This window comes from Gymnogyps californianus, chromosome 2, assembly GCF_018139145.2.
Source record: "Gymnogyps californianus isolate 813 chromosome 2, ASM1813914v2, whole genome shotgun sequence".
Lineage (NCBI taxonomy): Eukaryota > Metazoa > Chordata > Aves > Accipitriformes > Cathartidae > Gymnogyps > Gymnogyps californianus.
The window spans coordinates 58,482,554-58,506,054 of NC_059472.1; the positions used below are offsets into that span (position 1 = coordinate 58,482,554).

A 23,501-nucleotide genomic window follows, 5' to 3' on the forward strand; every position below is an offset into this window, starting at 1 on the left:
TGCGCAGCGCCGCATTTCCCCCCCTCCCCCACCCCCGGACGTGACGCCGCCATTCCTGCTGCCGCGCTGCGGGGACGTCACTTCCGCAAACAGGATGGCGGAGCGCTGGGCTGGGTGAGTGCCGCGCGCCCTCCCGGGCGGCCCGGCGGCGGGGACGCGGGGCGCGGGGCCGGGCGGGCGGCGCGGGGCGCGCGAGGTGGGCGGCGCGGGCGAGGTGGGCGGCGCGGGGCGCGCCCCGCCGCGCGCGGGAGGCGGGCCACGGGCCCTCGGCCTCGCGGGCCGCCGGGGTGGGCGGGGCCGAGGGGGGGGCGGTGCGGGCGGGAGGCTGCGCTGCGCCACCGGCCGTCGCCAATCGGCTGCGGCCGCGCCGGGACTCCTGGGTGGCGTCGCGGCGGCGCGCGCTTTGCCCGTTGCCGTGGTGGGCCGGGCCTCGGCGGGCTCCTGGGGCCCTCGGAAGCCGCCCTGGCCGGCGGCCTCCCCGCGGGAGCGCCCCGCCGGAGGGTCCGTGCCTGCGGGCGTCGGGACGCGCTCCCTGCCTCTGCGCAGCCCCCCGTGACGCAGCTGAAAGTCCTCAGGGCCTTGGCCGTTGGCGGGGTGGCGCTGCAGCGCCTGTCGCTTCGTTGCGCGTCCGACTTGATGGGCCGCCAGCGCAGTCCCGTCCCGTCCCCCGCTCCCCTGGCGTTCTGAGCTCTCCAGCTTCTCTTGCGAAGGAGCTGCCCCCTGGGCACTTGGTTGCCGTCACTAGTTGCGAAATTCTGATCGTTTCTGAATTTAGGCCTTAAGAGCAGCTGGTAAATTGCTTGGAACAGCGGGTGAAGATAAGAAAGGGTGTGCTGCTTCTTCGGAAGCGTGAGTTAGATGCTGTACCGTAGGGGAAAGATTATTCCCATAAGCCATACTTTGAGGCCGTCTGTTTTGAGGAAGGCTGTTCCGGGGTCTCTGTGTAGTGGTCCACTTCGTGAACGTGTTTTGGCCCTCATTAGGAGACTTAAGCCTGGATACAGCGGAGCGTGCGTGTTTTTTGTTAGACTGAAATAGGCCGCTGTTTTAGAAAAGGAGTTGCCAAATTATCCTCTCCTATGCCTTATTAAAAAATAGGCGCTCTGCTTCCTGATGATGGTGTAAAGAAGGCTGGGATGTGCTGGAGACTAAATGAGCTTTGTAGTAATGATTTGCAGTTCTACAGGCTGCGTAGATATTTGTGGAGATACAGAAATGCAGTTGCAGCTGAAGATTCCTAGTATTAGTGAAGCTTGAGGCATAGTGGATATTCTTGGCAAACTTGAAAATCCGCAACTGATAGGAAAATTTGCTCTTAAAAACCACCTTGATTTTTTTTGTTTGAGGACATCCATTTGAAAACATATCAGATTAAATAATGAACTTACTAATTTGAGGGACTCTGTCAGCTTGTGTTTCTAAACATAAAGTGATTTGTAGGTTACTTTATGGGGAGGGGAAGAGGGAGGTTACAGGCTCAAAAACTAGCACATTGCAGTTGAATCAATAAGGATAGCTAAGAAAGACGCAAACATGAAGAGTAAAGATCTATCTTAATTTGATCTTATTATAATGAGGGTACTTTGAAATTCCACATATTTTATTGTGCTGTCTTTATTAAATAACTAGTCAAATTTGAAGTCTATATGTTGTCTAGGGCAAGGGCGTGTTATTTTTTTATAATGCCACTGTTATGATTGAAAGTCATGACCGTAACCACAAGTAAGTGAAATTCAGCACTGAAAATAGTCGGTGGTTTTTTTTTTTTTTCCCCCTCTATAGATTTCCATTCTGATCAATGGACAAGGAGACTAACCTGTCAAAAATGGCTGATTTAACCAAGGCAGAAGAACAGGAAGTAGAGAAGAGTTTGGATGAAGAAGTGGAGAAAACACCTCGTACTTTAGAGGCAGATTCAGGTATTGGTTGGGAAGGCGATAGTTCAACTTCAGGTACAGCGCACTCCACTGAAAATGAAAAAAAAGTTGATAGTGGTAATCAGGATGGCAGAGCAAAAAGGAAGAATTTAGATCCTGAAGATGAACCTCCTAAGAAAGTAGTGAGTATCGTTTATTTTGAGCTATGTTCAAATCCTTGTTTCAAAGCCTTAGCTCAATAAAAGATTGAAAATATTTATGCTAAACATATGTAAACCAGCATGAAACACCAAATGTCAAAGTTTGTGGGTAGCTTCCTAGCAAAATAACAGGTGAAGAAGTTATGTTGGGCTTAACAGAAAGAAAGAGGGCTAGTAAGTAGAATGTTAAGAAAAATGATCTCAGCACATTCTTAGTCTAATTCTAAGACTGTCGTTCCATCATCCGTGTGGTAGCAATCTGGTAGTGTAGTGTAGGGTTTACTGGCATTAGTCCAAGTCCCGTATCTTGAACTCATATGTTTGTATGTTGTTATCCTGTGTGTTAGTTATAGTTATCTGTGTGTGGGAGGTTCTTCCATAAGATAATTTTGTCCCTTAATTTCCTCAATAAGGTATTGTATAATTTAAAAAACTCTACAGACTGCATCCTTTGTGATGTAATTTCAGTATGATTTGTTAGCGAAGTGAAGTACTGAAAAGTTTACAGATGCCTTTTTTTTTTTTTTTAAGACTGCAAGAGTAGCAGAAAATATTTGTCCTTTTAACTGGGAGGGTGAGAAGGGTAATGTTTTATATGACACTGTCCTTTATTGTGTATGAGCTTCTAGAAGCTGATGCTGTAATATCCAGTCTAATTTTGACTATTTTGGGATATTTAAGTATAATTTGAAAAAGTCTTTGACCTAATGTTTTGTTTCTCTGTTCAGAATTTTTCCAGCATGTTAATTTATGGCTAAGCAATCTGGTAAAATAAAGGGTGCCCTTTGTTGTTGTAGAAACACTGTTAACCCTCTCGTCTTTTTAATAAAGTAGTTCTGGGATAAGGTTTAGATGGACAAGAAATACATTGTTTTTGCATAGCTTCAGGGTGTAGAGAGGTGATTGCATTGAACGCAGCTGCCAGGATCTAGATGTTACTGCTGATGGCTGTTTGCAACTGTGCTTGCTGCAGCTGAGATGTGTTAATGGATTGTATGAATATGTCCCCACATTTGTCAAAGTCAGCCGTTGTAGCTTACGTCAGCTTCAGTGGCCATTCAGGGAGCCATCTGTGCCTACCCTAAAAAAGAGTAGAAATGGTCAAAATATTTGTTAGTATCAGTCAGCCGAGTGTGGTAATAAAAAGATGATGGGGTCATAGAGATTCCAGACAAGTATGTCTGTGTTCGTTCTGAAGGTTACCAAAATTATATGAAACACTGAAGAATTCATGTAGTATATTAAAGTCAGTCAAACCTTCTTTTCCCTTGAGGAACTGCTATTTGAATAATAAGATATTGGGATGTTGACTTTCGTAGTCAGCTGTTGGGAATGCTTTTAATTGCTGTGTGAATTCATACTGGCTGGGGCTTTGTAGCATGTTTATGGGTTTTAACTGAGAATCCTTCATTCGAGTTTGTACTGTTACTTCAAACACTTTTGTACCTCACAGAATTTGTGTTGGTTCTCCATGTTCTGTTGCTTTGTATTTTATTTATAATTTGTTTTAATTTCATGTATATAATTGAACACTATTTTCAAGGTGAAGAAATGTTAGGACCGTAGTATCTGGATGTAGACTGCTTCTCTGTGTCACATGGGACAGAAATCTCTTGGAGTATTTTGCAGTTAAGGCTAAACCAGGGACATTTCTACAGCTAACTGTTAGGCATTAAATGGGATATGTTGTCAAGTCATTACTGTCATTCCCTTACCGTGGTCTGTTTAAAGCTCTGGCAGTGGGATCATCCGCTTCAGGCTTTATGTGACATGAGCTAGTTGGCATTTTGGTTAAATTGGCAGTTTATACACTTCTGTTAGATGTAAACACTGAATTTCTGAAACAGGATTTTTGAAGAAGCTTAAAGTTTGTCGAGAAGGAACATCCTCTTCTTCTATCCCAGGCTTAAAGAGAATGAAACTGATTCTTTGAGAGTGCTGAGAGTATTAGAGAACTGAAAGTTAAGTATTTCTGTGAAGGAAAGATGCTGGGCATCATCCATCAGAAATTACTTGGACCAACTGAAAAGGGGATTAAATTTTTAAGGGACTTGTTTCTGTGATAATTGAAGTACTGAGGTCAGTACCAGGACAGATATGGGAAATGTTTTTATATATATAATGATGGTGCTCTTTATAGTATTACTTGTTTACTTTCTTAAATCCTTAAAGTGAACACATGTCTTTTGATTAAATGAAAAAGTAATAAAAAGAATTCACTCCTTGAGTATATTCCTTCCCTTGTTTCTACAGCGTGAGATAGGCCATGGGCAAGCTGTAGCTGCACATTATAATGAACTTCAAGAAGTTGGATTGGAAAAACGTAGCCAGTCTCGCATATTCTACCTCCGAAACTTTAATAATTGGACAAAAAGCGTCCTCATTGGTAAGCTTCCTTAATTGATCGCTTAGACTTTAATAAAATGTAACCAATTTTTGTAACTTTTTTCTGCTTTTTGATGTTGATTATGGCACTTTGTCTCTTAATACATAGTAAGACTTTCAAGTGCAATAAAATATCTATATTTACTTTTATTTTGAATCTCTGTGATAGTGTTTTATATTGTTGGAGTGCCAAATGTATGCTAAAGTTTTAAAGATCAACTGACCTGAAAACTAGGAAAAGTTCATACTGGAAACTGTTCTTCATGACATTTTTTAAGAGAAAGGTACAGCTTTAAATCATAAAGAATCTGTCTGTTCTTGTTAGATTGAGCTGTTCTTGTTATTTAAATCTATCTCAAATAATTTCTTAGCCGTTTTCCCAAAGCAGTCTGTCCTCAGGTCTCAATTAAGCAATTCTGCAGGAAACTTGAACACATAAATATTTTCTGTATTACCCATAGTCAACGGTTTAAAAGATGAAAAACTAGAGGATGTATGTAGTTCTTTAAGAATCGGCAGCTTTTTAAAAAAGGCAGTCTGCTGTTCCACAAATTAATTCCAAAGTGAGGAAACAAAACCATCAGATATCTGCAAAGAAAAGAATTATCGGCAGAGCACCACAGATTCATAGAGGGATCTATGCCAGGAGATGTTGGCACCATTTGTCTTAGCATGCTGCTTTTTGTTGTGTGGTATCAGAGCAGTTAGAAGCAATATTTAGGTTTATATAAAGCCATTCCTGAAGCCTGTGTTGAAGCCTTTCAGTCATGAATTTCAGTAGTGTGGCGTTATAGCAGTTGTATCAAAACATACTTCATGTCTCTTACTGTGAAGAAAAGTTGCTAGCATGCTGATATGTTTTGCATAATATGCCAACATCAGTCGGAGCAGAGATAATCTAGACAGAGTGGAGATAGAAGAGAAGATGAAAATGGTATATTAGGGTAAAAAGACAGCAAACAAGTAGCTAATGTTATTGCAGGGCCTAGGAGAGTGAGTGGAAAACAATGCATTTTTGTAACGTGACTACAAGGAAATGTTGTCGCTGATGCATTTAATTGGCTTTTACTCTTCTGCAAAAGGCTTTCCCATACTTTCAAATAACATCTGCCTTCATTATAATGGTAATGAAAGGGAACTCTTTCCCTGCTCATGCACAGGGTGGTTGTTTAGCGATGTGCAGTTTTGCCTTTGTCTGCCAGGGAAACAGTTCAGAGCTCCAATCACATTACATGCAAAGCACATTAAGCACAGAAAATATTCATTATCTTCTCCATAGTTTTAAAAGTTTGTGGTTCCTTTCATCATTAGTGGTTTCTAGAGAAAGAGATTTAAGTCTGTAATGTTAAGAAGACTTACAGGCAAAGTAAGTTCTGAGATGTTTTAAAATTCTCAAACCCTTTTGGTTCTTTAGGCTTCTCTGTACAGTACAAGTGAATTAGAGACCTGTATATACGTTCTCTCTTTTTATTTTTCTAGGTGAATTTATAGACCGGGTACGACGGAAAAAGAATGATATAACTGTTTTGGATCTAGGATGTGGCAAAGGTGGAGACTTACTGAAATGGAAAAAAGGCAGAATTAAAAAACTTGTCTGTACTGGTAAGAAGACACAATAACTTTCCAGGGAAAGTACATCAGTGTTTTATGGGAAAACCAAGCACATCTCCAGTCTTTTATTATTTCCTTTTTTTTAGTAAGCCCAAGAATGCAATGATACACCTTCTGTCAAAAAGTCTTACTTTGTCTTATAACCTGAGGACATCAACTGGATTGCCAGCATAAATATAAGAACCATTGATTTTCCATGTAATTAGCTTTCAGGTCAACTCATAAATAAAAACTAGTATCACTAAAGAAACACACAATTGCCACAGACTGTCTTACGCAAAATGTACCACTGGGAAAAAGACTGACATTTTGTATTTTATGTCTTTTCTCCCACATCTAATCTCTTGTAGTATTTTAAACTGTTCTGAAAACACACACAGAAGAGTTGCATTTAAAAAACAAATAAACTCCACAATGTTTGACAAAAAAATGATCTTGGGTGTTACAATCAACTAAAGATTTTCAGACTCAGAAAGGGGAAGAGCTGAAAGCTGATTTAAAAAATCCTTTCGTTTAAATAGTTTGCTTAGATGTTGGGAGGGAGATACCATCTTCCCTTTTCCCAAAAAGCATCCTAAGGATAATCAGAGGAAGTATTACTTCAAATTTAATTCAATACTAAGATATCATAAAATTATTTTAGTGGGAATTATTCTGGGTGTTCTACATTTTACTGTTCTTTCTTGCCTTTTTCAGCTAGCAGTCTTCAAATACAGTTAACTAATTTACTTACAAAGTTCTTATGTAAATTTATTGCATATTGTTAGTTTTAAGATGTATGCAAACTTATTATTCAGTGAAACTCGATGCCTGAGAGAGGAACAGTCTTAAGAAAATTTAAAAAAAATTCCCATGATGCAGTGTATCAGTATATATCAGAAATAATTGCATTTCAACATCTGGTGTATTTATAAGAAGACGAAGAGCTTTCAGTACTGTTTGAGAAACCTTGGGAGCTGAAATGTTTTAGCTAATGCATACTAGACACTTAATGCTGACAGCACTTAGTATCAATCGCCTAGTATCCATCACTGGAAATTCTGGAGGCTTGCTTTGCACTTTTGAGGATGGGAGCTTTCTAAAATCTTCAGAGTACAGCTTTTGTCTTGAAGTAAGGACTGAAAATGACAAAGAGTTATAATCCCAAACACTTCCTGCAAATTAAATTCCTTTTCTAGAAATTGGAAATAAAAGTGTTTGTTCCCCTCAAAGTCTTAACTGAAGATCAACTTTATCCTTGCCAGAATGGATGTGCTGTGTTCCAGTAATCATTCCATTTTTCTTGTCTGGGGAGCCGTTTACACACTTTTTTTTTTTTTTTTTTAAATTTCTCTCTCCATGTATAGATATTGCTGACATTTCTGTGCAACAGTGCAAACAGCGGTATGAAGACATGAAAGCCCGATGTCGTTATAATGAACATATTTTTGATGCAGAATTTATACAAGCAGATAGTACCAAGGTACACTTCCTATGCTTTGTAATATTTTGGAGATTTAACATTCTTTTGTTAAGCAAGTATAGGAGTGATGGTGGTGCTGTAATATTTTGGGCATGTATATTTTTAAGATCAGATTGTTGTACTATCAGGAGAATCAGCCATATGGGTTACTGAAAAGTTGTGTAAGATGTAATTAAATGCGTTTTGTTACTGTTTTACAGTGTAACATTCTTGAAGCCTGAATGTCTTTTTCAGATAATAAATCTGGTGCTTTCAGTTTCTTTCACTTGACAAGGGGAAGGGAATGACTACTTACCTCTGGAGTTCTGGGAGCTAGCATGGGATGTTGGAAACTATCTTGGTGAATGTGTTTTTATGCTGGAATGAATAAGGGACATTTTCTGATTTGACTTGTACATTTTGCTTATCCCAGTGTTTTTTTTCTAGCAGCATTTTAATTACTGTAATACATATCTTCAAGACTTGTGTGATAGAGCAGATTTCTTAGACTGTCTGGAGGTGATAGTGAATACATTGCTGAGGCTTAGGAGACAGTGTTGTGACCAGCACTGCTTTTGCTTCCTAGAAACGTAGGCTGAGAGTGCCCTGCTGATGCATGCTGAGGGACAGAGCCTACCTGGTTCCAGCATATCTGTGGAAAGGCTGAACCTGTTCTTCCCAGCCTTGCAGGAGGGTTGTTCACTTGAATTCTTGGTTGCCTCTCCTTCTGAGGAGTACAATCTGTTGCAGGTTCCAGGTCATCTCTCTCAGCTCAAAATTGCAGTCAGGGAGAGAGGAGAGAGCCTTGGCCAGGAAAGAAAGGGATATTTTCATGTTGCTATTACGGCTCAGTCTTATATGCACGTGTATTTTTTTGTTGCATGCTCTGTTCTGTCTGTCCATGCACACAAAAGTTCATCTCCCTGACTTTGTATCTCTATCATCTATGTTGTATATAGTGCAAAATCTCATTCTCACAGCTTGTCTAATTCTGCCCACCTCTGTTTCTCAGTTTCCTGTATCTCTCTGTCTCAAAATGTGGAGGGGGAGTAAATGAACAGATAAAATTGCTATGGGTATGTGAAGTGTCCATTTTTGTCTTGCCACATACAGAACGTTGACAGTATTTGGCATGAACTAGTAGTGTCTGGGAGTGAGTGGGTGGTTGGGAAGTCTGGGAGAGGAGAGAAACTCGGGTAGAACTGTTAAGTATGAAATGCATATCATAGGCCTTGGGGAGAACTTGTGTGCTCCTGTGTTATTTATGGTGGCTACTAGTATTGTATAAAAGAAGCCTGATCAAGAAGAGTTAGAGAACTGCTGAGTACAGACTCAAACTGTGGCAAGCTTTAACCTGACAAATTTCAAGGGCTCAAAGTTCTTCAGCGTTACTGGTTACTTGGTCTGGGGTGGGGAGGAGTATGTTGGTACACATGTACGTACGTGTGTGAGAATGCAGACAAATACAACTTGTTGGGCAGTGCAAACTGCCATATTTAAAACAACCACTCCTCCTCTCAATTATATGTTTAATGGGTCAGGTCTCATTACAGAGACTTAGTAAACTGAGAATTCATTTTATTATAATAATTGTTTCCAGCTAAATGGTGGCTGGTTATAAACCCTCAGCAGTAAAATATCTCTGGAAACTATTAGGTAACTAAACTTGGGTTTTGGCCTTTCAGGTGTAGTGGTGTTACTTGACAACATGAAAAGAATTTGAGGACATGATAACTTTGACATGTGTGTGTGTGTTCTTGTTCCCAAATGTTGTGTATGGTTTTCTGTGTAGCAGAGGACTTTTTCTTACTCTTACCTTTTTCATCTTGTTCTTGTTGAACTTGTGAAGAAGTGAGGGCTGAAAGGAAAAACTTCGAAGAATTATGGGAGTAGCGTATTTGTTGGAAGATTTAAGTGAATCATGCTTGTTTCTGTAGCTTTTGTTACAAAGTTTTTTCTTTTTAATCTGTTTCAGGATCTCTTGTCTTCCAAATACAATGATCCAGACATGCGCTTTGACATTTGCAGCTGTCAATTTGTTTACCATTACTCATTTGAGACATATGAGCAGGCTGACATGATGCTTAAAAATGCTTGTGGGAACCTCTCTCCTGGAGGGTATTTCATTGGCACAACTCCAAATAGCTTTGAACTTGTGTAAGTACTTTTATATTCTATTAGTCTTTCAAAAGTCTGTGAAGCATTTTTAAGTGATAGTCGTTCTTACAGTGCTCTGATATGTTTGTGCAAACAAAAGCAAGTTTTTGGTAACAAGTTTGGATTCTAGTCAGGAAGATCTCACTCATGAACTTGACTCAAGCAGGTAAATCTGTACTAATCCTTGTCTCTTGCACCCATGGCTCTTCTGGTACAGAGTATAGATCTTCATACATAAACTCTCTGTAGTGACTTACATAGTGGCAAAATAGCCACAGCCTGGGGAGTAACTGTCAGGGTTTTGCTGTGGTTGTTCCAAGAAGCCTAGCTTGTCCATGTAGACTGTGTCTGGGCTAAAGGTTAATTTTCGAGGTCCATTTAGTCCTTGGTATGTTGTATAGGAATGATAAACTGTTAAAACGTAACTTTCTCTTCATTTGATTGTTTCATTGCCTTATTCGATAAGAGAGGTGGGAAACTACAGAGATGACTGAATGCTGTAGTACTGGGAGAAACACTTTCAAGCCTCTTATGCATAGTTTTCTCTGCCTGTTAAATTAAAAACTGGTCAATTAATGTTTGTTTATATCATTTCATAGAAAGCGACTTGAAGCTTCAGAAACAAATTCATTTGGGAATGAGGTGTACAGTGTAAAATTTGAAAAGAAGGGAGAATATCCCTTGTTTGGCTGCAAGTATGATTTCCACTTGGAAGAAGTGGTTGATGTCCCCGAGTTCTTGGTTTACTTCCCATTACTGGAAGAGTAAGTTAAGTTTTGAATTCATTATATAATGAAAGCTGTGAAACATAATAAGCATTTGTTTAGTTTGTGTGTCATTGCATAATACTTGCAGAAAATTATATTTTGGCTTTCTTCTTATATTTTTCAGTTCTTCATTTTTTGTTGTTACTCCAAATGCAGAGGTTTCTTGCATTTCCATCCACAACTGTAATCTGTCCATTGCACTCACTTGAAGGTGCTCTGGTCAGAAGCTCTGAAGACTTAAACTAGGTCTCACATGAGAATGTCTCTATCTGATATGTTGGATCTGTCAGCAAACCTTTAGTGCTGTCAGCTTTTTCTTCTTTAATCTTAACTTTTTGGGGGTTTCATTCTACCTTTCTCTAGTCCTTCAGCAAGCGTTCTTGTATATCCTCTTCATCATGGTGCCTCTTCCTTGTCTTCTCCGACTTTCTTTGGATGTTTGTAGGATTTTTCCTACGACTTTTTCTTCCTTTAAGTCTTCTTCATCTGTGAGCATACATTTTGCTGTTACCTCTGTGTGAATTCAGATTTGCCTTTCCCAGCCTGTCTCCTGAGGTACAGACAAATGTTTCCAGATTGGGGTTTTTCCTGCCATTCAAGCTCAGTATGGTTATTAAACAGTATTAAGCTTTCCCTTCAAACCTGTATATTTTCACACACTTCATTTGTAGTTTTCTATGAAAAATACCAGCATCTGTCACTGACACCTGTAACTTCAGTGTTGTATCACCACAGTGTCTACATATAATTGAGACGTAAGGCACTAAATCTAGTAGAAAGAGGTTCTCTAAATATGTCCATAATATCTAACTTGACAAGGTGATGATATTGCAGGGAAAATAGCGTAGTCTATCTGGAAGTTCAAATGGAACTTACTTCTGTGTGTTGGGAGAAGAGACATTTTTCTATTAAAATGTTTGTAAACTTCTGTGTAGATTTTTGTTGTCCTAATCAAAAAAAGTACAGTTTGTGGTGGTAGTGCAGTTTTTTTCATCTAAATGTCTTTACCAAAAAAACAAATTCTAGAAAGAGTGTAATCCTAGTGAATACCATAAGATGTCACTGTGGCTTAAAATTGTTCCTTTGAAAATAAAACTACAATAATTTTGTGGCTTCCCTAATTAAGCTTATTATTTTGACAGAATGGCGAAGAAGCATGGTATGAAATTGGTCTACAAAATGACATTTCGGGAATTCTATGAAGAAAAAATCAAGAACGAGGAGCATAAAATGCTGTTAAGGAGAATGCAGGCCTTGGAGGTAAATACGGAGTTACTTGTTTCATTTAAATAGCATTTTACATTGTGTTAATTATTTGTGCAATAATTGAAATTCCTGTTGTGAAAGTGTGACTGTGGTGGGTTGACCTTGACTGGCTGCCAGACACCCACCAGCCTGCTCTCTCGTTCCTTCTTCCCAACAGGATGGGGGGAGAAAATAAGAAAAAAAACTTGTGGGTCAAGATAAAGACAGGGAGATTGCTTAGCAATTACCGTCATAGGCAAAACAGACTAAACTTGGAGAAGATTAATTTAATTTATTACCAAAAAAAAAAAAAAAAAAAGTAAGATGGTGAGAAACAAACCTAGAAACACCTTGGCCCCACCCACTGCTTGTTCCCAGGCTCAACTTCACCCCTTCACTCCTGACCTTTCTTCCTCCTCTCCCCACCCCACAGCGCAGGGGTATGGTGCATGGAGGTTGTGGTCAGTCCATAACACTTTGTCTCTGCCTCTCCTTCCTCCTCACACTTTCCCCCTGTTCCAGCATGGGTCCTTCCAATGGGATACAGTCCTTCACAAACTGCTGTAGTGTGCGTTCTGTCCATGGGGTACAGTCCTTCAGGAACAGACTGCTCCAGCGTGGGTTTGTTCCTCACAGGGTTGCAGCTCCTGCCAGAAAACCTGCTCCTGGCTGGGCTCCTCTCCAGGGGCCACAGCTCCTGCCAGGAGCTTGCTCCTGTGCGGGCTCTCCACGGGCTGCAGCTTCCTTCAGGACATGTCCACCTGCTGCAGCACGGGGTCCTCTATGGGCTGCAGTGTGGGTGTCTGCTCCACTGTGGTCCTCCATGGGCTGCAGGGGACAACCTGCATCACCATGGTCTTCTCCAGGGTCTGCAGGGGAGTCTCTTCTCTGTTGCCTGGAGCACCTCCTCACCCTCCTTCTTCTCTGGCCTTGGTGTCTGCAGGGTAGTTTCACATTTTTCCCCACGCCTCTCTCACAGCTGTTGTGTGGGGTTTTTTTTTGCGCTTTCTTAAATATGCTTTCCCAGAGGCACCCCGCTCGTGGCTGAGGGGCTCAGCTGTGCCCTGCGGTGGCTCTGTTGGGGCTGGTGGAACCGGCTGTGTCTGGTATGGGACAGCCCCAGCCTCTCCTCACAGAGGCCACCTCTGCAGCCCACTGCTGCCATCACCTGGGCACCAGCACCCAATAGAGTGATTCAGTTTCGTAGATAAAATTTCAATTTTGAGGCAAGTTTTCGTTTTTATTAAGTAGTAAGCAGAAGCACGAGAATCATTCCTGATGTCAGATAGTGGTAACCGTAATCCGTTTCTTCTTCAGCAGAGAGAGACTGAAAGCTGGATCTTTGTGCAAGGAATATTGATTGAAAGGACAGAAAGTAATCTTTGTAGGAATAAAAGGACAGGCTGTGTTTGTAGAAGAAAATGGTATTTACCTGTAACTGAGCTTACGTTTTTGCCCGATGTTTTTGCTTTTTTATCCTCAAGCTCTTATACTGGATGACTTTAGCAGCTTCAGAGAAGCTTTTCAATACCATCTCTGAGGCTTTGGTTTTACTCGCAGTTCTCTGTGCTTCCCTCCTCCCTCAAACAGAATTTTTCAGCATAAAACTGTCAAGTCAAGTATCTGGTGACTTATTAAGCTGAGTCACATGGGCTGCAAATGGACTTGACTGTCCTTGTTGACTCTGAAAGTGACGGTGCTTTGTATGGGCTCATATTGGCAGTAGCATGGTGACACAGCCTTTGACATATCAGCTTTGTTCTTAGAAAAGTGAGAGTTGTCTTAAATTAGTGGCCACTTACAATTGAGGACTGCGTTGTTAAGTACAGACCATTATGCAGTAACTGGGATCCTTCATAAATATATATTAGTTTTGAAGAATCAATTGTATACTTCTGTTGCAGCTCCTGTGTGTTATTGAAGCATTTTAAGCATTCTGCTTGAGATCTTACAGGTGCTCATTTCTTAGTACTTCTGCTTAAGAGATGCTGGTTTGTTCAGTTGGTGTTCTAAAAGAGGGTATATCTAGGTAATACTCATAATGAACTGTGTGCAGAGGATAATTTTTATAGTTATTCTGTTTCCCCTGTTTTGGAGACATATGGATAAAAGTTAATTTATAAATTCTGGCTATTGGATTTTCTGGGAGGTAGGGAATATCAGACCTGATCTTGTAGGTGCTATAAAGGAGAGATCTAAATTTAAGATCGTCTTAATAATTACTGACCTCCGTTCTGGGCTATGTTGTGACAAACCCTTGACTGATGTGATTAACGTATCTTACTACGCAATTAATATCTTTTCTTATTTTTTTCTATGTTCTCCAGCCATATTCTACATTTGGTGATTCCAGGCTTGTTTCTGATAAACCTGATGATTATGAGCATGCAAAAGAGTTCATCAAAGATGGGAAGGCAAAGTTACCATTGGTAAGTTCCTTCTTACTTCACTAGAGCAAACAGTGTGTAAAATTGAGATCCTGATCTTTCGGACATGTGGTGCCTTCTTCATTTCAGCTGCAGAGAAATTGGTATGAATATCTCTGTGCATGTGAAAAATCATAGAGCTGCAGGGCTGAGGAGTTCATCTAATCTATACCCCATACTCAAAGAATCAAATTCACTTAATTTGGTAGCTATTAAGAAATTTGTAACAATGCAAAAGGGAAAGGATACTTTGCCATCTTCCTTAGCAGCTGTTCTAACATAACTCTTCTTAATTTGAAGAATTTTCTTATGTTTCTGGATCTTCACACTGCCGATTTAAAGCTTTAGTTTTCTTTTAATCCTCTGACAGGAGAGTTGAAAACTTTCTTCATAATGTTGTATGTATTTGAAATCTTGAACACTGTTTTTCTATTGTCTTTTTGGGTGAAGAAGATCCAGCTCCCTTCTCAGCCGATTTTATTAAAGTTCTGTAAATGCTATTTTTTTAAATCAGCTGTACCTTCTTTTTTTTTTTTTTTTACCAGAGCTCCTAGAATTAGACTAGTCCTACATGCATAAAACTAAATCCATCTATTTCCACCCTCAATTTTATTAAATACGATATTCTGTTCACATTCTGGAATGAAAAGAAACTTTCTTTGTGATGTTCGTAATCTTACCTTGTACAAAACTTAGTCTGCAATCCTGTCACTTATTTTTCTGCATTTCTCCTGTTTTGGCAGCTTGATTTATGACTTCAGAAATAAAAGAATACTGAACTATCTTTAATGGTGGTCATATTAGATTTTAGATTAGTTGTCCAATTAAATATGTTTTTTCTGCTTCTAGTCCTGTCTTCTAATGCACATGCTACCTTTCTGAGCTTGCTGTCTTTCTCATGTTTTTATACAGGGTGTTTCTTTTTTCCATTGTCCTAGCAGTACATGACAATGTTGGAGCTGTCTGCAGCTGGTCCCCTCCCAGCCATTCATTCTTCTGTTTTGGTCTGAGAGTTGGGTGCATGATGGACAGGAGCCTGCACAGCTGCTGTTCCTGGGAAGCGAGCAGGAGGACAGGGAATGTCTGCTGTCACTTTTCCCCAGGAACTGCTGCCATTTGGCCATTGCCTCTCCATCTGTAGCCAGGCTAGCTATTCAGGGTAGCATATAGCTGTGTGTTTGCTTCTGTCTCTGCATTTGGGGAGTCAGGCTGGATGGAAACCTTGCAAAGGCTTGGTTTAACCTAACTATTCACACAGAATGGTTCCTGATAAGCAATGTTGGCTCTTTCAGTCTGAATTTTAGGTCTTTTTTATGTGTTGAGGCTCTTTGACAAGAAAGAACCAAAATTGGAGACTAGTTTGAGTAAAGATTGTAGTTTTAGTAAAATTATATGCAGTTACTGATAGATGGCATCCTATTTCCTTGTCATAGATGTAGCATGAGGCTGGTCAGCTTGAAGTTTTTCTGCTTGGATTTTTTTTTTTAATCATTGGTTTATCTATCGTTCATCTTCTGAATTCTTGAAGATGTATTCCTTTTACTGTATATATAAAAATCCTACATCAAGAGGGAAAAGAAACCTGCTCTCTGTATTTGAAATCTAAAAATTTTAAAAAGAAAAATGCTTCTTTTAAGAAATAAGCCTAAGAACATGAGACTGGTCAGGTCAGACCAAAGACCTCTTTTGCCCGTGCTGTGTCACCTGGCAAAGAAGAAATCTGCTTGAACAGGCCTTTTTTTCCACTAGCGTTTTAAAAGATGAATCATTTGATCCAGATTGGTCAGTGGGTAGCATATGGGCTAAATCATACCCCCAGTTAGGACTCACTGGAAGGGGGTGGAGTGGGCAGAGCAGAAAACCAGCTTGTTGTTGTTACCTCATGCTTCTTAATTGGTAGGGTAAATGGCAGCAGCTTTTTACTTGTGCACTTGTCCTGCTTTCATTCGAAAGGCTGAGCTAGGAGTAGGTTTCCTAGGCTGCAAGGCAGGCTGTTTTTTCACAGTGTATGAGCTGGGCTGGGAGTTAGTCTCTTGCAAACAGAGTTTTTGTGGGCTGCAGGGAGGTGTTAGGTGGAGGCAGGCAGTATTCCCAGGGAAGGTGGCAGCACTGTGATATAGGACCTCTTCTTGACTTCTGCACAAGTGCTGGGCATCTCGGGCTGGACAGCAGCTTGAGCCAGGTCAAGTCACACTGATGTGTGGTAACGGACCCAGCTCACTCTGCATTGCAGAGGCATCCAGCCCAACAGACTGTTGGGCCATTCTCCTATACCTGTGTAATTTAGATGTGTTCCGTTATCTGAGGTGTTCCAATTCCCTACCATCCTGGTTATTGGAGTTTTAAGTATCTGTGGTCTACAGTAATGCTCTTCTTGTCCCTAAATATCCAGCCAGTGTGGGTGATTAGAAGTTGGTCTGTGAAAGATTGATTATCCTGAGTTAAATCGGTGTTTTATTGTTTCCTCATTTTTTGTTGAAACTGTGTTTTTCTTTTTTTTTTTTTTTTTTTTTTTTGGTCTCCTTCTAGGGAACCTTGAGTAAATCTGAATGGGAAGCAACAAGTAAGTATTGTTTTGAAAACTCAGTATTGACTGAATGACTGCTATGGAAAGTGTGTAAAATAGCCTGTTGATTATGGAAGAAAATCCAATTTGAAAATCCAAATTTTAAATATAACAAGATTTTATTATTTGTGTTATTCAAATACCTATGTATAGATTATGTAGGGCACAGATCTCAAGAACTTGGGAGAGAAATGCATAAAATAGGTTGAAATTTTGCTTTATTTAAGTAACTTCTAGCACGCAAACTTTTGGGCTAAAATAGTTTGGGGAAGCCTTACTTAGGATGTATGAAAAGAGGATGCCAGTGTTAAAGGATTATTTTGCTAGTGTTAGAGGATTAAATACTATACTTCTGTTTGGTACACTTGGATATTATACTGTTACCAGTCAACTAGAAAACAAACTCCGGTTGGGACATACATTCATCAAAAATAATAGAAATCTGTGTGGGGAAGACAGGGACTGAAGTTTTACTCTTTGCATGTAGTGATATATGTTTCAGGAAGAGGCAATTAAAGCATGGATGGTGAAGAGGTATTTGAATGTTTTATAAAGGGAGGAGAAAAAAGTCAGTGCCTCAGACACCAAAAAGGATACACTATTGTTAAATATGTTTTGAAATTTTGTGAGCGTGTGCCATGGAAAACTTTTGACATCGGGTTTTTCCAATGTTGAGTTTAATAAAACTCAGATATAAGGGACTGAGAATTCTAAGGATAAAAATTGATTCCTGGAGAGATTGTTACTTAATTCTGTGGAACTGCAGCCAACCAGCATTTGCATTTTTGCAGACCATTATACTGGTTATGTTAGTGGCTTAAAAAGAAACAAAAAATGCTGTTCAATTCACGAATGAAAAAAATCTTTAGTTAAGTTGTTTGCTTTCTTAAATTATTATCTAATTTTTAAAGGTATGAATCATAAAGTAAACATTAATTCCAGCAATGTAGAAGTATTATGTAAACTATTAATCTAATTGAGAGGGGCTTTTTATACCTTTAAACGTTCAGTGATGACTGTATTTTCTAAGTAGTCTCTTTTTTCAGAGAGATTTGGAGTACAGAGCTTCTGATCGTTAGGGTATAAGCACAGCTTGCTCGTTACATGGAACTTCACTTTGCTTTATTGCTGAGGAATGTACGATAGGCTTGTCTTGAAAGATTTGCAATGTAGTTATGGCACCTCATCCATTAAAATAAAAGTTGAGTTCAAGTGGAAATCCGTAAATGTTTAATTAGACTCATGGTCTCAAGAAACTGGTTTAACTTATCTGTCTGGTATGAAGCATAAGAACATTTGACATAGCTGGCGTGGATTATATGCCAAGTATGAGTTTGCCAAGGGTGCTGGTGTGGAGTGTATGAGTATCCATTTCTAGAATCATACTGTTCTGGAGTTGAGAAAATGCCATCTAGTGTTTGTAAATATTTCTTCTTTGTCCGTGATAATTTAAAAGAGCAAAATTAATAGTTTTGTACCATGAGTTTATTCACTTTTTTAATTAAAATGAAGTTGATAATTTCACCCTTAATTGTCCATTACTGCATGTATGAAGGAGTCTTTAAACTTAGTTGCTTATGACTTTTTATGCACCAGTGAATGTTAATTATGTGTAGAATGGCATAGTAATTTATGAATTCCATTCCAGTAATATTGTTAACTGAAGTTAATGTTGCATTAACCGTATCAGCAGTATTTAAAATATTTTGCTTTTGTGCATTCTTAGCTCTGTTGTGAAAACATGTCTAAAACCATGCTGGAATTGAATGCTAGAGTTACTCATTGGGAAACCATAGCGTTTTTTTATAATTTCAGTAATCTGCTAACAGGTTGTTTGGGCAGAGTATCAACCTGTTCACATTTTGAAAACTTAATGGAGTCGCAGAGGAAGCTGAAACTTTAAATACTCCCATTTTCTTTTTTAGGTATTTACTTGGTATTTGCATTTGAGAAGCAACTGTGAAACTTCACGTACTGCGGGATGCAGCAAGAAGAGATCATATCCGTGTGCAAGTTGGAATGGTCAGAAATCCATTGTGGCAACTATTTTTTTATTTTTTAATTATCAGAAGTGTGCAGGACACTACCAAAAACCAGAGCAAGCTCATGATTCTGAGTTACATTGCCTGTCTGTGACAGATGGACTTGTGTGTGTATATATAAGAAAGATTCTGAACCAGTCTTTTTAAGCATTTGTAATCAATCTGCATGCTGGCAAAACTCATGTTTGAACTTGACACAACTTTATGTTAGAAACAAATGTTTTGTTAGTAGAAGCATGTTTGTGATTACAAGCCTGACCCTGCACTTTCTGAAATTGATGGAAAAATGGCTGTTGACTTTGATAGTGCAGAATGAGGGCCTAAATATTGTACTGCAGAGCTCAGTTAATTCATAATGAAATATATTCAGACATATAGGGTATGTCTACATTGCATGCAGAGCTAAGTGGCAAATAATACCTGAGTCAGTTTGAGTACCTCTGTGCTGTGCTCAAGCCTGCAGTGTAAATCTACCTTAGCGGTATTCAAGGTGTAGTTTACATGGTAAAGTCCCATGATGTTCTTGTTTTTCGTGCTTGATGATATGTAGTGTCACTTCATGGTGCTTTCAAGATTAAACGAGTTTGTTCTGTACAAAACTGCTCTGAAAGAACTGAATTTCTGAAGTTCTAAATCTCTATGTCATTTTTCCAAATATGACTATGCGGTAATCAATAACAGCTGCTGAACTTAGATTACTGAACATTTTCTATTGTATTAAAGACTCTCCTGACTTTTTGGTAGTTTTAATGTCTCCTGAAACTTATTAGACAGATCTTAGGATTTGTTTCTTATTTGTTTCATAAAATTCCAGATGGGCTCGGCAGAAGGATGAGCTACTGGTGGTGATGGGGACCTCATTGCAGTCCTTAAGGCATTAGGAACGTCATCACGTACTGGATCATGAACCAAAAGGGGAGCCTGTATAACATTTGAGGATACTAGAAGTTCACTCTGGGAGGGAGGGCTGTGTATGTGTGTACACACCCCGGTGCATGTGGATAACAATCTGCAAATTAGAGCCAAATATTTTGGTTGGGAATGTAATCTAATGATATCAATAGGCAGAACTGTGCCTAACTACCACCTTAACTGCCCGTCAGTCTCTTAGAGCTGGCTTAGGGATTTCTGACATGGTGTTTGCTCTGCTTTCCACATGCTTGTAGCCACCCACTGCCGAGAGGGCATGGGTACTTCATGTTTTTTCTCTCCCTTCTTGAGCTAACAGTAGCTGTTTGCTGCTGTTGGCTAGTATAGTTTACATAGAGATGAAATGATGAAATGTTGATGGTACATGAGTATTTTGAAAAGTTATAATAAACCTAGGAAAGAACATTTCTGTTACAGAGTTAAATGTTCAAATTACTTGAGTTTGTAGTTGTATTGCCTTCCCCCTGTAATTAGGTCATACTCTTTCCTCCATCACTCCTGATTTTTTTTTTTTTGTTTATTGTCTAGAAGGACACCTATAACCTTTACCAAAGCAGCAGAATCACAGTCAGTTCTGCTGCTGAAATTAAGAAAACAAGTCAGTCTTGTCTGCTAGAATTAGTACTCACGAAACTAGCTGAAAAATGCTGACACTTTAGAAGTGCTGAAGTGTTTCACTGAAATTTGTGTGCGTCAGAGCTAGTTTTGTTAGATTTCTGGTATCAAATTTCATTTGAAAGTACATTGTTATGCTATTTTTGGAAGAAATCAGAATAATAAAAAGAGGGGAAATACAGTAGAGTGTCTTTCCTCTTTTAAGCAAATTTCAACATATCACAGAATCCCATAACGGTTGAGGTTGGAAGGGACCCTCTGGAGGTCATCTGGTCCAACCCCCCTGCTCAAGCATGTTCGCCTACAGCCGGTTGCCCAGGGCCATGTCCAGATGGCTTCTGAGTATCTCCAAGGACAGAGACTCCACAGCCTCCCTGGGCAACCTGTGCCAGTGCTTGGTCACCCTCCCAGTAAAAAAGTGTTTCCTGATGTTCAGAGGGATCCTCCTGTGTTTCAGGTTGTGCCCATTGCCTCTGGTCCTGTCACTGGGCACCACTGAAAAGATTCTGGCTTCATCTTTATACCTTCCCTTTGGGTATTTGTATACATTGATAAGATTACCACACTGAGCCTTCTCTTCTCCAGGCTAAACAGCCCCAGCTCTCTCAGCCTTTCCTCATATAAGAGATGCTCCAATCCCACCATCTCATATGAGAGGTGCTCCAGGATTTTGAACAAGATTGGAGCCAGTATTGACCCCTGGGATACACTGCTAATTAGTGGCCTCCAACTAGACTTTGTGCCACTGATCACCGCTCTCTGGGATCAGCTGCTCAGCCAGTTTGCAATGCGCCTCACTGTCCATCCAAGACAGTGTTAAAAGCCTTCCTGAAGTCAAGGTAGACTATGTCCACTGCTCTCCCCTCATCTACCAAGCCGGTTATTTATTTCATCATAGAAGTTTATCTGGTGGGTCAAAAATTACTTCCACTCAGTGAATCCATGCTGACTACTCCTGATGATTTTCATGTGCCTGGAAATTGTTTCCAGGATCTGTTGCTCCATCACCTCATCAAGGTGAGGTTGACCATACTGTAGTTCCCTGGGTCCTCCTCTTTGCCATTCTTAAAGATAGGCGTGACGTTTGCTTTCCGCTGGTCTTTGAGCACTTCTCCCAGTTGCCATGGGGATTCAAAGATCATTGAGAGTGGCCTCGTAATGATATCTGCCAGCTCCCTCTGCACTTGTGGGTGCATCCCATCAGGGTCCATGGACTTACGCATGTCTAGTTTGCTGAAGTATTCTCTGACCTGATCCTCTTCAACCAAGGACACATCTTCCTTGTTCCAGCCTTCCCTCGGTCTCTGGGCCTGGGATTCCTGAAGGCCAGTCTTGCTAGTAAAGACAGAGCCAAAGAAGGCATTCAAGACCTCAGCCTTTTCCATGTCCTGTGTCACCAGTGCCCGTGCCCCATTCAGCACTGGGCTCACATTTTTGCTAGCCTTCCTTTTTTCACCTATGTACTTACAAAAGCCATTCTTGTTGCCTTTGAAATCTCTGGCCTGATTCAATTCCAGGTAGGCTTTTGGCTTTTCTAACTGCATCTCTGCATGCTTGCACAGTGTCTCTGTATTCCTAGTAGGTTACCTGTCCGTGCTTCCACCCTCTGTATGCTTCCTTCTTGTGTTTGAGTTTTGCCAGGAGCTCCTTGTTCATCCATGCATGCCTCCTGGTATTTTTGTCTGACTTCCTATTCATTGGGATGGACCACTCTTGAGCTTGGAGGAGGTGATCCCTGAATATTAACCAGCTTTCTTGGGCCCTCCTTCCTTCCAGGGCCTTATCCCATCAGACTTTATCAAGCAGATATTTGAAGAGGCCAATGTCTGCTCTCCTGAGTCCAGTGTTGTGCTTGCTTTTTGCCCTGCTCCATCATCTCAGGATCCTGAACTCCAATATCTCATGGTCACTGCAGCCAAGGTTGCCTTTGACCCTCACATCCCCAACAAGCCCTGTGTTGGTGGTGAGTATGAGGTCCAGCAGAGCACCTCTCATTGGTTCCTCTGTCACTTGGGTCAGGAAGTTGTCATCAATGCTCTTCAGGAACCTCCTGAATTGCTTATTGTCCCTCCAATAGATATTGAGGACCAGGGCCTGTGAACGTGAAGCTGCTTCTAGCTGTCTGTAGAGGGCCTCATCCACTTCTTTCTGGTCAGGTGGCCTGTAGCTGACACCCACTATAATGTCACCCATACCTGTCACCTCTTTAGTCCTTACCCATAAGCTCTCTGTTGGCTCATTGTCCATCCCAAGGCAGACCTCCATGCATTCCAGCCGTGTTCTCATGCAAATGGCAACTCCACCACTTCACCTTGTCTTCCTGGCCTGTCTTTCCTAAAGAGCCTGTATCCCTTCATTGCAGCACTCCAGTCAGGCAAGTCATCCCACCACGTGTCTGTGATCCCAGCAAGACTGTAGCCCTGCAACAGCAACTGGATAGCCCTGCAATATTTCCTGATGCCATATGTATCTTCCCAGTAGAACTGGATGGCTTCAGAGAAGCAATTAAGAGTGCAGAGCATCAAGGCCCTCAGGGTTGCTGATGAAAAAGTGAAGACAGGGGAGTGCCGAGGTCATCTGAGCTGGATGATTTTTTGCAATAGAAGGAGTTTTGGCAATCCCTTGAATTAAGAAAGGATGGAGGAGTGATACGTGAAGGGTGCTACACCAATTAAGTGGTTCTATTTCCAAATTCACTTTACACAATCAAGGAATTCAGATTAGAAATGGCAACTTAACTTTGTAGTTCAGTTTATCCTCTCTCACCTAGGTGTAGAGACATACGAGTTGGGAACAGGAGCTAGAAGAGGTGCAACCTTTTCCTCTGGTTCCTTCTGTGATGGCAGACAGTTGAGAACTGTGGTAGAACACAGTTGCTCAGCACGTAGTTGCTGTGGAGAGCCAGCACAGCTGAAAAAAACTGTTTTGCACTTATGTTAAATAGATTCCTTGCCTCAGGAAACACCTCAGTTCATCATGAAAGTGGATGTATGAAAATCCTGTTTTAACTGATTGGTTAATATGTTCAAAAGTACAATGCTTTATATGCATAATTTTGTGTTGATGAAAAGCCAAGTCAAACACCAGCCCTTTCTATTTAAGATGGATTCAGTGCTCATGAAAGATGCATTTGCCGAGGTAAGGATGGAAGGCTTGTTAAAAAAAAAGGTACTTGGCTGCCAGTGGCAATTTGTCCTAACTTTTTTTCTCCCATTTTTCTTTGCTTTTGAAAGAAGGAG

At 40.5% G+C, this 23,501-nt stretch overlaps 1 protein-coding gene across 1 annotated transcript; it reads left to right on the top strand.

The window, feature by feature from the left end:
• Positions 1-760: 760 nt before the first annotated feature.
• RNMT (RNA guanine-7 methyltransferase) lies at positions 761-19,455 on the top strand. The gene is made up of 11 exons (XM_050892302.1): positions 761-791; positions 1,783-2,059; positions 4,331-4,463; positions 5,942-6,064; positions 7,420-7,535; positions 9,490-9,671; positions 10,271-10,435; positions 11,581-11,698; positions 14,011-14,112; positions 16,639-16,672; positions 18,601-19,455. The coding sequence occupies exons 2-11, from the start codon at positions 1,799-1,801 to the stop codon at positions 18,636-18,638; spliced, it is 1,272 nt and encodes a 423-aa protein (XP_050748259.1). The 5' UTR covers positions 761-791; positions 1,783-1,798; the 3' UTR covers positions 18,639-19,455.
• Positions 19,456-23,501: the final 4,046 nt, after the last annotated feature.

Coding starts and splice junctions, on each gene's coding strand:
- RNMT (XM_050892302.1), top strand. CDS start 1,799: ATGGACAAGGAGACTAACCTGTCAAAAATGGCTGATTTAACCAAGGCA. Junction 14,113..16,638: donor GGAAGGCAAAGTTACCATTG/GTAAGTTCCTTC, acceptor GTCTCCTTCTAG/GGAACCTTGAGTAAATCTGA. Junction 16,673..18,600: donor ATCTGAATGGGAAGCAACAA/GTAAGTATTGTT, acceptor TTTCTTTTTTAG/GTATTTACTTGGTATTTGCA.